Raw genomic sequence first — 17,905 nt, forward strand, 5'->3', positions numbered from 1 at the left:
ATTTTCTTATAATAACTCTCACTGTATAACCTGGTTGACTCTTTGAGGTATATACAGTTCGTATTTCCATCTTACAGATGAGGAAACTGAGGCGCAGAGCTATAGAACCCTGGCAGAAGCCCCAGATTATGTTGACAAGATCATTTCCAACCAAACAGTCTTGGGGAGTGAACTGGCAGCTTTGGCAGTGTTCCAGAACACACCCATGTGTGGTTCTACACTCAGGTCCCCCAGCTAAGCTTCCTGAGGAGACAGGTGCCAGCTGGAGCTGGGGGCTCCTGGCCTGTGATTGGCTGCCATCATTTGTGGTTAGCCCTGTGTGGTGGAGGAGGCTGGGAAGGACAGTGGAGGCTGATAAATATTGCAGCAGTCTGCTCTGAAAGACAGGAGGACACACTCTGCCTTCTCTTTGATATCAAGTAATATCAACCAAATTGCAGACATCCCAACACTTTGCCCAGGCAGCCTGCTGAGCAAGGTAACACTCATATTTTTCATGCCTTGAGTCACAATATTTATTACATTTTTATGTTTCTACTTAGAAGTACTTGGGCTTTTTCCCTTGCAGGGAATGAGAGGAGGGAACAAGGGAAACTGATGTACATTTGGTTTTTCTCTCTAATGTACGAAAATAGGAAAGGAACAAAAAACCAAGTTGAGGAAGACACTGTACGTTCATAGAGAAGATGCAAAATATCCGAATTACTGTAAATGAGTGCTGCAGGCAAAGGAAGCGTTTACGGAGTGCCTTTTTCCTTTGTCCACACCACACCCGGGGATATTAGTTCCCCAACCAGGGATGGGAGGTGGGCCCCCGGCATTGGAAGCTCAGAGTACTACCTAGTGGACTGCCAGGGAATTCCCTAAGGAGTACTTCTTGAATGGATTTGTAAAATGAATCAGCAGAAGGAAAGGTGTGAGGTACTTGGAAAAAATACCGTGCTGGTCCAGGCAAGAAAAATAATCAGGAGCAAACAAATTCTGGGGTTGGAGGAAATGTATACTTGCTCAGGTATTTGCCAAGTACTGCCAGGAATTTCCTGAACTAGATCAGACTAAGCAGGAGATCAGTATTTGTCAAAGCATGACCTGTGGGCCCCTAGTAGCAGGATCACTGAAATGCTTGTTAAAAAATATGATGTCTGGACTCCATCCCAGATGGAGAATCAGACTCGCTGGGACCTGATGATATTTTTTTTAAACACAAGCTCCCTAGTGATTCTGATACATGGCAATTTTGAGAATTGCCACTGTAGAGACCCTACACAGAAGTTACGTTCTTGAATGGAATTCCTGAACAGGGGCTGTGACAGTGCACTTCTCTTTCTGAAGTGGTTCAAGCAAGAAGTTGCCTGGCGGAAGAACCAGAATCTTCAGGTCATTTTGTGGATGCCTGAGACATAAAAAGTCTTTTGATGCTTTCAGCTTTTTTTTTTTTTTCTTATGGCTGTGTTGGGTCTTCGTTTCTGTGCGAGGGCTTTCTCTAGTTGCGGCGAGCGGGGGCCACTCTTCATCGCGCTGTGCGGGCCTCTCACTATCGCGGCCTCTCTTGTTGCAGAGCACAGGCTCCAGACGCGCAGGCTCAGTAGTTGTGGCTTACAGGCCTAGTTGCTCCGCGGCATGTGGGATCTTCCCAGACCAGGGCTCGAACCCGTGTCCCCTGCATTGGCAGGCAGATTCTCAACCACTGCGCCACCAGGGAAGCTCTATTTTGGCAGATTTTGACCCAACATTTCAGGCCAGTGCCAGTTAGGAGAGGAGTGGGTAGGCAGGGGAGACAGTTCTAGGGAGCCTTCCAACATGCCTTGTGGTTGACTTACTCATTGTGAAAGTTCAGTATTTAACTTGAGTAGCTCTAAAGATGGTCATGCATTTTTTTTTTAAGAAGAACTCAAAATATTATCTTGGAATTCCAGAGAACTAGTGCAGAAAAAGACAGGGAAGGGAAAGCCTAAAGAAATAAAAAAGACACTTGGGAATGAGTTCAAAGCAATGGGGCAGAGGGCAGGGGACACAGAAAGTCCTCTGCCCTGACCCAGGACAGAATTTAGGAACATAATAGAACTGTAAACAACTCTGAGGTGTTGGTTGCGCTGCAGATGAAATATTGAATATTTCTGATGTTAATGAGACCTTTGAAATGGTTTGGAACTGTTTGGTTCTCACACAGTTCTGCATATAGAACAAGGTAACAGGATTTCCTTTTCAACAAAGACTGGAAGTTGGCTTTTAGTTTTTATGAAAAACATAAACCTCTGAAGCATAATGCATGCAAGATGCAACAAAATTCAGTGGTTTAAAGGGGCGATCTGACAGGAAGCTTTGATAGCAGCTGTCAGGACAACGCTTGTGGCTTCCTCTCCCACCCCTACCCCCAAATCCCACCTCTGGGCAAAGTGTGTTCATCTGAGGATTAGTCTCCATGATCACATGACTGGAAAAATATCATCAGTTTGGTTAGTTAGTTAATTGAGGGGGAAACGTCGTTTGATAAAATTGGCAGGTCAAGAGCATTAACCCAGGCAAATATGAGAAATATAGATGATAGTCTGAAAATACAGTTGCTGTTTTCCCAGTTATGTGTACTAAAGAATTTTGAGAATATTGGGCTAATTGGGTCTAGAGACACTCAAATGGCATTTTTAGACTTTTTTCTGCTGCTCCATGATGTCTACACCACAAGCCAGATTGCTAGGGTTTCCTGGAATGTATAATTGCTAATGTTTTTCAAAGAAGAAAAATATTACTCCCACCTCTTATTACAAACTATAGAGCTAATGACCAGTGCCCAGTAATGACTTTCAGTATGGCCTGTGTAATTTTATCTGAAAATACTTGAAATTTTCATCTTAAAATTCTTCAGAATCTTTGTACATGCACACTGTGGTTTGTTGCAGGTTTAGAGAGTTCTGTGGGTTTTGTTCCTAATGGAGAAACAACTTTATAATTTACAGCAGCATTCGCTAATTAAAATTGTAAGCGTAATTACTATCCATGATACTTATTATTAGCGTGCATTCATAAAGTTCAAAATTCACTTCATCCTTTCACGTACTGAGTAATTAGTTTCTTTGGATGTGTAGCTTTATCATCCCTTTATGTTCCATTTGGAAGAAATCAACAGCCAACCTCCCGGGAGACAGCTTTAAAAAGCTGGAAATATATTGTCCAGCTAGTGCAATGAGACTGATACAATGCAGAAAATATGACTTTTCTTTGGTTTAGTAGACAGCTTTTCCTTGCATTTATTCAGCAAATAACTATTGAGCACATAATGTGTGCTAGGAAACTTGGGGAGACAGAGATAAATCACTCAAGGATTCTGTCCTCAAAGACCTTAAGGTTTCACTGGAAGGGAAATAATATTGTACATATATAATAATGTACATCAACTATACCTCGATAAAAGATAATAAGTTAAAAAAATAAGATTGTGCATATATATGTGAAATAAACCATGGTGTTGCATGTAATTAGATACATGGTATAAATGACCATCAGCATTGTCAGAACAGGGAATGACTCTCTTCTCCGCTATATGATCAGCACCTAACATAGTATATTAAAATAGGAGGTTTAATACTTATCTTTTTGGATGATTTAATAAGTGAATAATTGAATGTACTAATTTGTATTCCTTCCAAGGTACATCAGTGGGATATTGAAATTTTTTCCTAATCTGACTTGTTTTTATTGTTTCCAGGTACCTCAGCCAGCATGGCTGTCTCTTTGCCACCCACCCTGGGACTCAGTTCCGCCCCAGACGAAATCCAGCACCCACATATTAAATTTTCAGAATGGAAATTTAAGCTATTCAGGGTGAGATCCTTTGAAAAGGCGCCTGAAAATGCTCAAGCGGAAAAGCAAGATTCCTCCAAGGGGAAATCCTCTCTAGAGCAGTCTCCAGCAGTCCTGGACAAGGCTGGTGGTCAGAAACCAGCTCTGACTCAACCGGCATTGAAGCCCCACCCAAAGTTTCTGAAGAAATCCCGTGATGACAGGAAAGCAAGAGACAAAGCCATGCACCAAGCCAACCTGCGACATCTCTGCCGCATCTGCGGGAATCCTTTCAAAGCTGATGGGCACAATAGAAGATACCCAGTCCACGGGCCTGTGGATGGTAAAACCCAAGTCCTTTTACGAAAGAAGGAAAAGAGGGCCACGTCCTGGCCAGACCTCATTGCCAAGGTTTTCCGGATCGATGTGAAGGCCGACGTGGACTCGATTCATCCCACTGAGTTCTGCCATAACTGCTGGAGCTTCATGCACAGGAAGTTTAGCAGTGCCCCGTGTGAGGCTTACTCCCCAAGGAATGCAACCATGGAGTGGTCCTCCCACACAACATCCTGTGACATCTGCCACACTGCCCGTCAGGGACTCAAGAGGAAGGGTCATCAGCCAAGCGCGCAGCTCAGCAAAAAACTCAGAACTGTGATTGACCGAGCTCGAGAAGTCCGTCGGTGCAAGAGGAGAGCCCAGGCCAGGATCAACAACAAGGAACTGATGAAGAAGATCGCCAACTGCAGTAAGATACATCTCAGTACCCAGCTCCTGACAGTGGACTTCCCGGCGCACTTTGTGAAATCTATCTCCTGCCAAATTTGTGAACACATTCTGGCGGACCCTGTAGAGACCAGCTGTAAGCATGTATTTTGCAGGATCTGCATTCTCAGATGCCTCAAAGTCATGGGAAGCTATTGTCCTTCTTGCCGGTACCCCTGCTTCCCTACTGACCTGGAGAGTCCAGTGAAGTCTTTTCTGAGCATCTTGAATACCCTGATGGTGAAATGTCCAGCCAAAGAGTGCAATGAGGAGGTCAGCTTGGAAAAATATAATCACCATGTCTCAAGCCACAAGGAATCGAAAGAGACTTTCGTGCATATTAATAAAGGGGGCCGGCCCCGCCAGCATCTCCTGTCCCTGACCCGGAGGGCTCAGAAGCACCGTCTGAGGGAGCTCAAGCTGCAAGTCAAGGCTTTCGCTGACAAAGAAGAAGGTGGAGATGTGAAGTCAGTGTGCCTGACCTTGTTCCTGCTGGCTCTGAGGGCAAGGAATGAGCACAGACAAGCCGACGAGCTGGAGGCCATCATGCGGGGACGAGGCTCCGGCCTGCAGCCGGCTGTTTGCTTGGCCATCCGTGTCAACACCTTCCTCAGCTGCAGCCAGTACCACAAGATGTACAGGACTGTGAAGGCCATCACGGGGAGGCAGATTTTCCAGCCTTTGCATGCCCTGCGGACTGCTGAGAAGGCCCTTCTGCCGGGCTACCACCCCTTTGAGTGGCAGCCGCCTCTGAAGAACGTGTCTTCCAGCGCTGACGTGGGCATTATTGATGGATTGTCCGGACTGTCCTCCTCTGTGGACGATTACCCGGTGGACACCATCGCCAAGCGCTTCCGCTATGATTCAGCTTTGGTGTCTGCTCTGATGGACATGGAAGAAGACATCCTGGCGGGCATGAGAGACCAAGACCTTGACGACTACCTGAATGGCCCCTTCACCGTAGTGGTGAAGGAGTCTTGTGATGGGATGGGAGACGTGGGCGAGAAGCACGGCAGTGGGCCAGCAGTTCCGGAAAAGGCAGTTCGGTTTTCCTTCACGATCATGAAAATCACCATCGCTCACGGGTCACAGAATGTGAAGGTGTTTGAGGAAGCCAAGCCTAACTCTGAACTGTGTTGCAAGCCCTTGTGCCTCATGCTGGCAGATGAGTCTGACCACGAGACCCTGACGGCCATCCTGAGCCCTCTCATTGCCGAGAGGGAGGCCATGAAGAGCGGCAAATTAATGCTTGAGATGGGAGGCATCCTCCGGACTTTCAAGTTCATCTTTAGGGGCACTGGGTATGATGAGAAACTTGTCCGGGAAGTGGAAGGCCTCGAGGCTTCGGGCTCAGTCTACATTTGTACGCTTTGTGATGCCACCCGCCTGGAAGCCTCTCAAAATCTTGTCTTCCACTCCATCACCAGAAGCCACGTTGATAATCTGGAGCGCTATGAGGTCTGGCGTTCCAACCCATACCATGAGACGGTGGAGGAACTGCGGGACCGGGTGAAGGGGGTCTCGGCCAAACCCTTCATTGAGACGGTCCCTTCCATAGATGCACTCCACTGCGACATCGGCAACGCAGCTGAGTTCTACAAGATTTTCCAGCTGGAGATAGGGGAGGTGTATAAGAACCCCAGTGCCTCCAAAGAGGAGAGGAAAAGATGGCAGGCTGCCTTGGACAAGCACCTCCGGAAGAAGATGAATCTGAAACCAATCATGAGGATGAATGGCAACTTTGCCAGGAAGCTCATGACCAAAGAGACGGTTGAAGCAGTTTGTGAATTAATTCCCTCCGAGGAGAGGCACGAAGCTCTGAGGGAACTAATGGACCTTTATTTGAAGATGAAACCCGTCTGGCGATCATCATGCCCTGCTAAGGAGTGTCCAGAATCCCTCTGCCAGTATAGTTTCAATTCACAGCGTTTTGCTGAGCTCCTCTCCACCAAGTTCAAGTATAGATACGAGGGCAAAATCACCAATTATTTTCACAAAACCCTGGCTCACGTCCCTGAAATTATTGAGAGGGATGGCTCCATTGGGGCCTGGGCAAGCGAGGGAAATGAGTCTGGCAACAAACTGTTCAGGCGCTTCCGGAAAATGAATGCCAGGCAGTCCAAGTACTACGAAATGGAAGATGTCTTGAAACATCACTGGTTGTATACCTCCAAATACCTGCAGAAGTTTATGAATGCTCATAATGCATTGAAAACTTCAGGGTTTACCATAAACTCACAGGGAAGCTTAGGGGACTCATTAAACCTAGAGGACTCTCCAGAACTTCAAGATTCAATGGAATTTTAAGCAGGGCAGCCACTTATGAGTTGGTTTTGCAAATAAATTTTCCTCTGGGTGGCATTGTGACCTTCTCCTGGTACCCTTCACTCCTGTGTATGGGGCTTCACCACCCAAGCGGTGGTAGGTTGGAGAGGCCACAGATGCTGAACCCATGTCAGGAATGGATAACTGGTGAGCTGATTGCTTGAGCCGTTTAGGGAGTTCAGAAAAGCAACAGGAGAAATCAGTTATTTGAAAGCTCAATAGCTGAGAACAGGAGTAACTGCAGGGGACCAAAGATGAACAAAGATATGTGTATGTGTAACCGAGTGACAGGAAAATCAAAGTCAAGGTTGTCAAAGGACAGCCAGTGAAGGCAGGAAAGGAATTTGACTTGTGGTTTCCATCTACCACCACCTCCCCAGTTATTCTAGTTTATATTGAGATGTGTTTTCTATATCATTTTTGTAGAATTATTTATTTTATAAATTTCACATATTTTGGCTTATTCTACAAGATTCAGGAAAGCTTTTCAGATTTCTCTAATAATAATATCTTACATTTGTATGGCACAATGACCTTGACAATGCTCCTGGTGCATTTTGTCATTTGGTACACTTATGCAGAAATACCCTACATCCAGAATATTTTTGGAAAATCAGTCCTTTTCTGGATTTAAATGATGTCTCTGTTGTAACTCTTGGAGTTTAGGAGATCATCTGGTACCATGGATTTTTCAATTACAAAGTTAGAATAAAACTGTTAGCTGCAGTTGGTTACTAAATCTTGTGATAATACATGTTTACTTAGCGATCAGTAGCCAGGTATGATTTTTATTTTTTACTTTTAATTAATTTAGATTCTCCAAATGCTTTTCCATACAATCTCAAAGCCACAGAGGCTATTAAAATCTGGTTTTGTTTACTGTATGAAAACAGATTCAATGTCTTGCTGAAAATTTCTGCCAGGTTTTCTTCATTTGAAACCTGGGTCAATTTTACTAAATCCAGTTTTCATGGAGTTTTTCCCTTTGCAATGTGTTATTTTTTTCTATTATGATCAGTTTACTTTCAGTATATTAAGATTTTGGTAGCAGGATATCTTTGTACTTTTCTCACCTGCTAAGTTTACATGGAGCCTTCTCGTGGTACAGTGGAAGAGTTAACATTTGTAGAGGGTTTTTTTTTTTTTTGCCACGTTTAGAATATTTCCACATTCATTTTGCCTCATTTTTCCTTACTACAACTCTGTGGGGTAGGCATTGTTATGATTCTCATTTGGTGGAGAGTTAAATGATTTGCCCAAAGTTACAGGGATGGTACATACCTGATCTGGAATTTGAACTCAGTCCTTTTGTCTCCAAAGTCCACGTTGTTCCTACCATGAAAATTAACCACTGTTTTTTGTTTTTTTCTTTTTTTAAATAAGGCAGTAATATAATTTGTTTAGAATCTACAACTAATCACTATAGTTTGTAATCTTGGGATTACATTTCTTGGGGGCAGGGATGGGTGGGTTTTAATTCCTTGGTGTGCTTTGGGCCTTTTGCTAGAAGAAAGAATTGCCAAAATTCCCAAGAGCCTCCCAAACCTCTGGTGGCTCCAGTTTTTGGAAACCGTTGTCTGTATCCTTAGAAATTTGGGAATTGCCAATTGCTGGCAGTTTAGAGCAGGCGTGGGATTTTATATGCTAGTGAGTCATAATGATATGTTAGTGTTAATTAGTTTCTTTTCTTCCTTTGATTTTATTGGCCTTAATTGCCACTCTTCATACAGAGTATATCAAAGAGCTTTGTAATTTGGTTGTCAAACGTGCATCAGTGATATTATCCTAAATGGTATGCATTTGGTGCTTTTACAGAGATTGAACCTGGTATTTTTCCATTTAAAAAATACAGCGGTTTTTCTTGCTTTTTATATACAGAATACATAAATTACAAAGACATTTGTAATTTAGTTGTCAAAAAGATATACATATTTTAATTTTATTTTTTCTTGAAAATGTTTAAGTTTTGCATTTTGTAAACAAATGGGCTTTGAAGCCATGACTTTCCTTCATACCATTTAATCCTTACAGCATGTCTCTGCACTAATAAACAGCTAAATTCATGTAATCATCTTACTCCCTGAAGCATGCTGGTGCTGGTTTGTAGATTTTTTTTCCCACTTCTACTACATTGATTGGTGGCAATGTAAATACTTTCCAGTACTAAATTCAACTTTTCTAGCATTTAGGAACTATTCTGAATGCATGTGAGTAACAGCATGATTTATAGCACAACCCTCCCCAAAATCCCTTAATCAGATCACATTTTGATAAACCCCAGGAACATCTGGCTGCAGGAATTTCAATATGTAGAAATGCTGCCTATGGTTGTTTTTGCCCTCACTGTTGAGATTGTAATATACTAGACCCCGGTTTTATATTCAAGTTTTATTTTTGACAATGCCCACTGTAAATGCAGCCACACACTCTAGGGAAATTCACCACACTGAGTGGAGCTTTTTTTTTTTTTTTAAGTATAGACTGAGACTTGAGAAGTGCAATGCATTTTTCTCCCATGAAACCTGATGCTACAAGTTCTCCTGCCAACCCACTGAGGTGCACTGCAGGGACCAGTGATAATGGCTGATGAAAATTGATGAATGGTCAGTATGAGGCGAAAAAGTGCTTTGGGATTAATAAATATGTACCAAGAAGCAAGAGCAGGAGGAAAAGATGTCTTTTCCTTCCAGGTGAACTGAAATTTAGTTTTGCCTCAATTTGTTTTCACAAAATATAGATGATGAAGATTTTTTTGGTTGAGCGTGTGGGTCTCACATTAGATCAAACAGAATTCAAATTACACACAGCTAGGAGGTAGAGTTTGTAAGCACCAGTGGTGGTTGGGAAAATGAATCATCATTTAGATGCAAGTGATTTTTGATTGCAGATATGTATGTGTCTTTGGTTATTGTATGAGAGGTGGTACTATTCTTTCAATGTTAAGAGGTTTTTTAAATAAGAGTAGGTATTTTGTCCCTATTTTATTTTTTTCATTTAACCATAGTAATCTACATAAATATACCTCATTCGTTTTTGGTGAGATTTTTCTTTTTGTGGATTTGCACTTCACTTTGTTTTCATACAAATAATTGTAAAGTTTGTTTACTGGCTTCCAAGACTCTTCTTCTTCTTCTATTTTTTGTGTTTGCTTTGGGAAAAATTCAGGTACCAGGATGCAATGGTTTTATTTGATGATTTGATGCAAAGGACCTGTATTTTCATGTCAAATGATTTCAATTAAAATATGTGTTTCAATAATTATTTTTATATTTTAATATTTTCATTCCTTATTAATGTTATGGTTATTGTGAACAGCTTTATGTTTAAGTGTTTGAAATAAAAGTTTAAAATTTGAAAATAGTGAGTATTGTGATTTGTATTCAAATAATAATATTGAGTGCAACATTTAAAAAAATGAAGTAACTTTTTTTTTTTGAGGGAAATACAAAATAAATTTGGTGATCTTATAATAAAAAGCAACAGAATGGTGACAATGAGTATAATTTATACTACTATAGGAGAGACAATTTGGTTCCAGGTACTTAAGGTAAATGTAGGATGTGAAAATGAGTCGTATTTAAACTCCTTTGAGAGTCTGATAAAAATATGACCCTGTTCCCCAGAAAATTCACACATTCATATACCAACATTTTGGTCAGAGTAGTTGACTTGTCCAGGGCCACACAGATAATGGTAGAAGTGAGCTAGAGCCCAGGTTCTTTTGACCAGTTCTTTTCCTAGTGATAACAACAAAAGCAGCAGTAACAACAACAGTAATGATAGCTACCACTGACCAAACAGTGTGGTGGACACTTTGCATATGGTTTTCTCATTGGATCCTTTTGGAGTCAGTACCACTATTTTCTTCATGTTATACATGTGGTCCCTGAAGCTTATCTCAGCCAGAAAATGGCAGAACCACGTCTTGGCAATCTTCCCCCTAGTTCTGTCCATCTTACCTTCATACTAGTCTGTCATCTCCACATCATCCGTGAAATTTCAAGTAACTTAGTGCCACTTTCTGGAGACGTCCAAGCTCCCTCCTACTCAGAACACAGATTTAGCCCAGCTGCTTCCATGCAACCATACCAGTTTTTTTAATATCGAAATATGTTTGTACCTGTAGGTAGGTAGCCTGTTCCCCAAAGGCCCTGTTCCTGCAGCCCTCCCCCGCCTCGTCCCCAAGGAACTCAGATCCAACAACTAACAAGTTAACTTTCGGCACAGCAGGGAGCCTTAAGGACCTGCTCCAGCACCCTCTTCTTTCACTGATTTTTTTAAAAAACTCCTACTATCCTTGCCTTGTACTATTTTTTCCCAGCTTTACTGAGGTATTATTGACAAATAAAATTGTATATATTTAAAGTGATGATTTGATATAAATATACATTGTAAAATACTTTTCACAATCAAGTTAATTAGCTCATCCAGTGCCTCACACAGTTACCTCTTGTGCGTGCGGTGAGAACACTTAGGATCTACGCTTTTAACAAATTTTAAGTGTACAAGGCAGTACAGTGTCACTAATATAGTCACCAAGCTGCACATTAGAGCCTCAGAACTTACTCATAACTGAAAGTTTGTACCCTTTGACCAAGTATTTGAACATTACCCCCTGCATTTGAGAATGAAGCATCTCCTCACACTTTAAGGTCCAGCTAATTTCTATATCATTCCCAATACCCCTTGTAACTACTTCAGCCTATTTTTAAAACAAATATTTATAGGATGTCTTCTACGAGCAGGCAACGTGTGCTTGGCACACGCCGGAGATATAGTGGTGAACACAGATGGTTTCTGCTCACAAAGAACTGTGTGGAGGTAGACATTGAATCAACTGTAAGCCTAGCAAATGCATGACTCCACAGTGTAGTATGTGTTATGAAGGAAAAGTACTAGGTACAATCAAAGTACAGTAAGACAATGGAATTTAAACTGGGGAATCAGAGAAGTGTCTAGGAAGAAGGAATCTTTAATGGAGGCTGGTAGGGTGAGTGGGGTGAGGGCAGGTGAGAGGTGATAGACCTGGGCCAACTTAGCCTATGGGAAGACTGAGGTGGGAGAGTGATTGGAGATGTTTTAGGAACTGAAGGAAGGTCTGTGTGGTAGAAGCAGATAGAGAGGAAGAGGGTGCTGCATGAGTCTAGAGAATCAGGCAGATACCTCATCATGTAGGACTCTGTGGTTTGGTAAAGACTTTGGATCCTACCCCAAGTGCAAATGGAAACCATTGAGGAGTTTGAGGCAGGTAACTGTTGCAATCCATGCCACGCCAGGAGAGGGACACAAGTGAAATGCTTTTGGAAGGTATTAAATGTGAAAGGATTTCCAAGATTGAGAAGGTTATGCATATAAATTTAAATGATGGAGTCACTATTTCAAACATTTTTGACGTCGGTTGCACACTGCCTGCTAATTCATATGTCTCACTCCCTTAATTAGGAGACTGTGTCCAACTCCAGGCTGGAGAAGATGCAGGGAGATTCTGCAGTATCCTCAACTTGACAGCCTCACCTGTTCATAAAGTTAGCATTTCTTCCCCTGACATTTTTCCTTCTTTCCTTTCCTTCTTGGCTTTCAGAATGAGGTATTAGTTCTCTTAGGAATAAGTGGGCTATATTAGATGTTTCCTGACAGAATTAGGTTTGGGAAATGGTAAATTCCAAGACAAAAAGCGATATTCTATACTGGAATGGAATTTGGTAGCATATAAATAATTTGGAATTCTTGGCACTGTGGATTAGAATGACTGCCTGTTCTATCTAAATATACCATGATATCCATTCTAATCTTTGTGAACTCTTTTCACTAGAAAAGAGAATAATTTTAACCCAAGACCTCACCTCATCTCTTTCTGTGAATTTCACCATACTTTTTGTTCCCAAGTTCTATGAGATGGGATAGTTTGATTGATCAAGATATTTAGAACACAGATTTATTTCCATATCTCATCCTTCATTTATTAAAGACTGGAAAGATAGAAAGACAACTGCAGAAGTGAGTACATTTCAGTTCATATTCAGTGAGCTTAATTCAAGAAACATTTTCAGAGCAACTATAATGTAGCAGAAACCATGCTTGGTACTAAGGATACAAAGTTGCTTTCTAGGAGCCCACTGCCAAATAGAGAAGGCAGGCATATAAATGTCATGTAAGTGGATAAATGCTATGAAGACAAACAGTGGAGAAAGAGGGATGGCTTGGCCACAAACGTGAGTGCTTTGCTCTGCTTGGGCTGAAGTCTTCACCGAGAACCTCAAGATTGAATCAAATCTTGAAGGATGGTAATCATTCACCAGGGGAAAGGGTTTGCCAGATGGAAGAAGTTCAGCTTTCATGGGGAATCATGTACAAAATGGGTAAAGGGAGAGGAGGGATGAGCCTAGAGAATCATCCCATATAATACTGAGGCATTTGGATCTTTTTTCCTCATGGGAGATGGGGAATCACAGGAAAGTTTTCACTTATGTGATGTCATTTTGGGATGATTTCTGTGGTCTCAGAACAGTCAGATGATTGGAGGGGCCATGGTGGAGTCAGGGAGACCAAGTCAGGAGGTTGTTTAAACAGTCTAAGCACAAGATAATACAGACAGGGGCAATGAGTCTGCAGAGCATGGAGCTTTGTTTCTACTTTAACAGGACTCTGTTAGTACCCTTCATTATTACTTCAAGGTACTGTGACTTTCATCTGGTTGTTTACATATATGCTATAGCAGGTATTGGCTTCAAGCTTACCACATCCATTTCCCTTTTCTGGGCACACAGTTAAACTATATTTCCCATTTCCCAGCCCCTTTGCATCTAGGTGGGGACATACAACTAGTTTTTGTTTTTTTGTTTCTTTAATCAGTGGAATGTCAGAGGAAATAATCTATCACTTGCAGTCTGAAACATTTGCACGAGGGTGTGCCTTCTCCATGTTCTTTCTTTTCCTTGTATCTGAAGTCTTCAGGATCCAAGATAAAGATGAAGATGGTAGAGTTGCCAAACAGAAAAAGCCTGATTCTCTGGGACACATCTTGGAGGAATGCCACTCAGATGGATAGCTTAATAAGGGAAACCTGCATTGCAATCTGCTTGAGTGAGAAATAAACTTTGTGACAATTTACTGGTATTTGGGATTTTTTTGTTACCACAGCCAATGTCAATTATCCTGACTAATACTTATTTTCTTATTCTCATCTATGGGGTCACTCAGAGGTTTGTTGGTTCCATTTATTCTTACATCTCTTACTTATTCAGTTAGTATAATTTATTCACTCTATTTTACTCTAAATATCTATATCAGTGTTAAGCTAGGCAATGAATAAGTCACTTTGACTGCCCATACTGGAATACAGATGCAACTCACTGAAGAATTTAATTCAATTCATTTCAATGACAATTTAAATGCCTACAATATGCCAGGCATTATGCTAAGTACTAGGTATATAGAAATTACAAAGTATCCTATACCTTGGGTTGAGCTGTGGAGTTGGGAGAACAATAGAAACCCCAGATAAGCTTGGGGAAGTCAGGAGCAGAGCGAAGGTGCACCTCACTTTCCTGACAGAGTGGAAGAAGCAAGTGACTTTCAGAGGCAAATGGTGATGAAGTGGTTTAGCCAGAGAAACTTGGGAAGAGGTTCTGTGACCCAGTAAAGGTGCAGGAGCAGGAAGATGTGCCCAGGAGTGGTACAGAAAATAGACAAGTCCTAGATGGTCTCACAGAGAGAACTGTGGCCATGCTGGGAAAGGAAGGGGCAGAAAGATCTCCTCATCATGTGATCCCAGAAGGGACCTGAAAGTGGGAGACAGAGAGAGAGAGAGAGGGAGAGAGGGAGAGAAGGAGAGAGGGAGGGAGAGAACGAGCCAGAGAGAGAGAGAGCATTCTAGACCTTATAATACCTTGTGGTTAAGGCTGAGGTGCAACCCAGGAGTCATCTTCCAAGCTAACCTCAGGCCAGGTGGGAGTGTGGATGTTGAGAAGCAGCTAGTGAGGCGGGTCAATGACCCTAAGTACCAGACACTTCACCCTCACTCGTTCCTACTCCTGACACCTCAGCATTATATTTCTTCTGGAACTTGGAGAAAAAGTTGGGTGAACACAGAGAACTCTAAATTTATTAAAACTAAATTTCCAACGCACAGGAAAAGGGATGCATAATGTAATGTGAGTTGATGTATAGAAAAATACAGTTTTATTTCTTGTAACTCTATCAGCAGAGATTTGTAAGCATTACAGCTATTAAGGAGGTGACGGGGTTCGGAGGAGGCTTCCTGGAGGAGGAGCAGGTGTCTGAACTGGGATGTAAAGAGTGGATAGGAGTGGGCCAGATGGACTAGGGTATTGGCAGGTGCTATAAAGTGCAGGAGAGCAAGTGTGCTCTGCAGAAGGAATGGGTTGCCCCAAGGCCCTGAGTACCTGTGAAACGACTAGGGCTGCTCACCAGAAATGTTATCAGTTCAGCATTTTTGGAGACTGAGCACAAAGTGTGAAGAGAGTAGTAAAACAGAGAGGTAAGCAGTAGGGGACAGGTCAACATGATAGGAATGAAATTGTATGTGATTTTATTGTACTGATGAAAAACTGGGGGCCCCTGCCCTGCTCACCCCTCCATGCTTATGCCACTCCATGCTCCCCTTGTTTACTATGTGTTCCCCAGACTGGTGTTCTTTCAGTTCCTCTAACGTGACAAGCTTCATCTCACCCTTTAGACTAACTACTCCTTTTCCACTATGCTTTCCCTCCTCCTAACACATTGAACTCATTTGTACTTGTAGATGAGTAGAGTCCCTTAAAATAGTCACTCTGGAAAGCCATATACTTATTTATTGATATTATTCTTGTGTAAAGCGTTTTGGGACTTACCTTTAGGACCTATTTGTGAGGTATATCAGAAAACCCATTTTGTTATCTCAGACTTCATTTTTGGGCCTAAAGTGCCAATAATACTGAGAGTTACACCCTACTAGACTTTGGACATTTGTCTGTTTCCAGAAACCAAATCCATCTCTAACTATTGAGTATCTTCAAAGGAATGAAACATAGGCTCTGACGGTGATTGAAAAGTGAGTCCTAGAAATGTTTTCGGCAAAAGCATTATATCATTGGGATAAGTGAATACTCTTCTAATGTGGTTCATTTGAAAGTTTGCATGTGCTTAGTAGAAAAGAAACCTTATTATCTTAAAATCACATCTGGTGGACTCATTGGTGAGATGACTTAAAAGACCTATTTTTACAAAAATTTATGGTAAGTAAAACCAAAGTACTTGCTCTTGACACACACACACACACACACACACACACACAAACAGCTATGCTAATGAGATCTGAGCTTGACTGTAGAACCCAGTGAGTTTATCATTGAATCACTCAGATTACCATATGTTGATCTCACTGATTACAAAACAAATATGGGTAATTATTTTTTAGCCACTTGGTCACTGAAGACAAGTCAAGATAAGAGAACGTATATAGTACTTGAGGGAATAACCCTTTTGAACCCTGTGGAGGATATTTCAGTTCCAACTTGTGCTACTTTCTACTAATAGATAAAAAATAAAACAGAGAGCTCCTGAGAAAATTAAACAGTATCATTTTGCCTGCAACTAGGTAACTACAAATGTTAATAATTGAAATAAATCAATATAGACAGAAGACATTTTCATATTTTATTAGTTTTATATAGGTGATGGAAACAACAAAAATCAAAACAATGGTACAGCAAATTATTCAAAAGGTATATTCATCAAGCAACATTACTGAAACAAAGTGAACATGATTTAATTTTTTCAAATTAATTTCAGTATCTGAAACATGGAACTATTAGCAGAAGAACTTTTGTTCCAGGATTTCATCTCCTGTATGGTTCATATTTCCCCTAAATTTGGCAATAAGAACTTATACACTGTGGACTCTTAGTGAAAACTGATGAATAAGAGGCTATGGTTTAAGCTCTTAGGCTAAAGTGAAATGCTTTTCCAGAAAAATATTCCAGGAGGGAAGACATTTGTATCTAAGGTCATCTAATTATCAATTGATATTGTGAAGCCTCAAAATTAACAGTCCTTTTAATTTCAATTCTAGCAAGTGTCTAATTGAACCTTAGCAAGCTCACTGATTTTATAACTTTCGTTGGCAGCAAACTCCACATATTAACTAGACTCATAAACACACGTACATTTCTTTTTTTCTCTTTTAAAATCATCTACCTGTTAACTTTATCAAATTCTCTAAACTTTTATTATTTGGGTAAGTAATCAATATTACTTGGGGAAATAACCTCTCCATGAGATTTATTTGGTGGTTCTTTCTTAGTGCCCTGTTTCAGAGAGCTAAGAAGCAGTGGACTGCAGTTTTCATTCAATCTCTCAAAGAATTGGTTCAAGTGCCTAGCTTTGGTTCATCATCTGTGGACCATATGATGGGGAGGGGGAAATCCTTTGAAGAAAGTGCATGTGGATAGTTTGATAAAATGTAACAAACGATGTAGATTCTTTTTCTCTTCCTTCATGTCAATGGAGATTATTTATTTCTTCCTATCTATCTATCTATCTATCTATCTATCTACCTACCTACCTACCTAGCTCCTCATAGCATTTTCTGTACATGGGCATAGTCAAGTGGCCATCTTAGAGGTGTACAAAGAACATTTGTGTGGGATACAGGTGATTCAGTTTTAGTTTTTCGTCAACTACCAAATTGCTATAGTTCACAAAATAATTCATTTAATTTCTTTGAGTGTTAGTTTCTTTACTGGTTAAATTTGTTTTAACTGCTCTATGGATTATTTGTTATCAAAAGTCCTATAAGGGATATAAGCATACCTTGATTATTATTACTGCTTCTGTGTTTAAGATTCCTTGAATAAAAAATTCAGATAAATTCTCATTAAGATAACTGAGTAAAATATTTTCAAAATATAGGTTATGGGTCCTGTATAGGTCTAAATACAATGACTGTAGTTAGAATTGTATTATAAGCATTTTTCCCTGGCACTTCATTCGTATAACTAAAAGAAAACATTAGACATTTTCAGTAAACAAAAATAGG

General features: G+C 40.9%; 1 protein-coding gene across 1 annotated transcript; it reads left to right on the forward strand.

Annotated features, from left to right (window-relative positions):
• Positions 1 to 3,717: 3,717 nt before the first annotated feature.
• Positions 3,718 to 6,849, forward strand: RAG1 (recombination activating 1; the record flags this gene model as incomplete). Its single annotated transcript, XM_082476792.1, has 1 exon — positions 3,718 to 6,849. The coding sequence occupies one exon, from the start codon at positions 3,718 to 3,720 to the stop codon at positions 6,847 to 6,849; it is 3,132 nt and encodes a 1,043-aa protein (XP_082332918.1).
• Positions 6,850 to 17,905: the final 11,056 nt, after the last annotated feature.

The sequence above is a fragment of the Balaenoptera physalus genome (genome assembly GCF_965194825.1).
Source record: "Balaenoptera physalus genome assembly, chromosome: 10".
Classification (NCBI taxonomy): domain Eukaryota; kingdom Metazoa; phylum Chordata; class Mammalia; order Artiodactyla; family Balaenopteridae; genus Balaenoptera; species Balaenoptera physalus.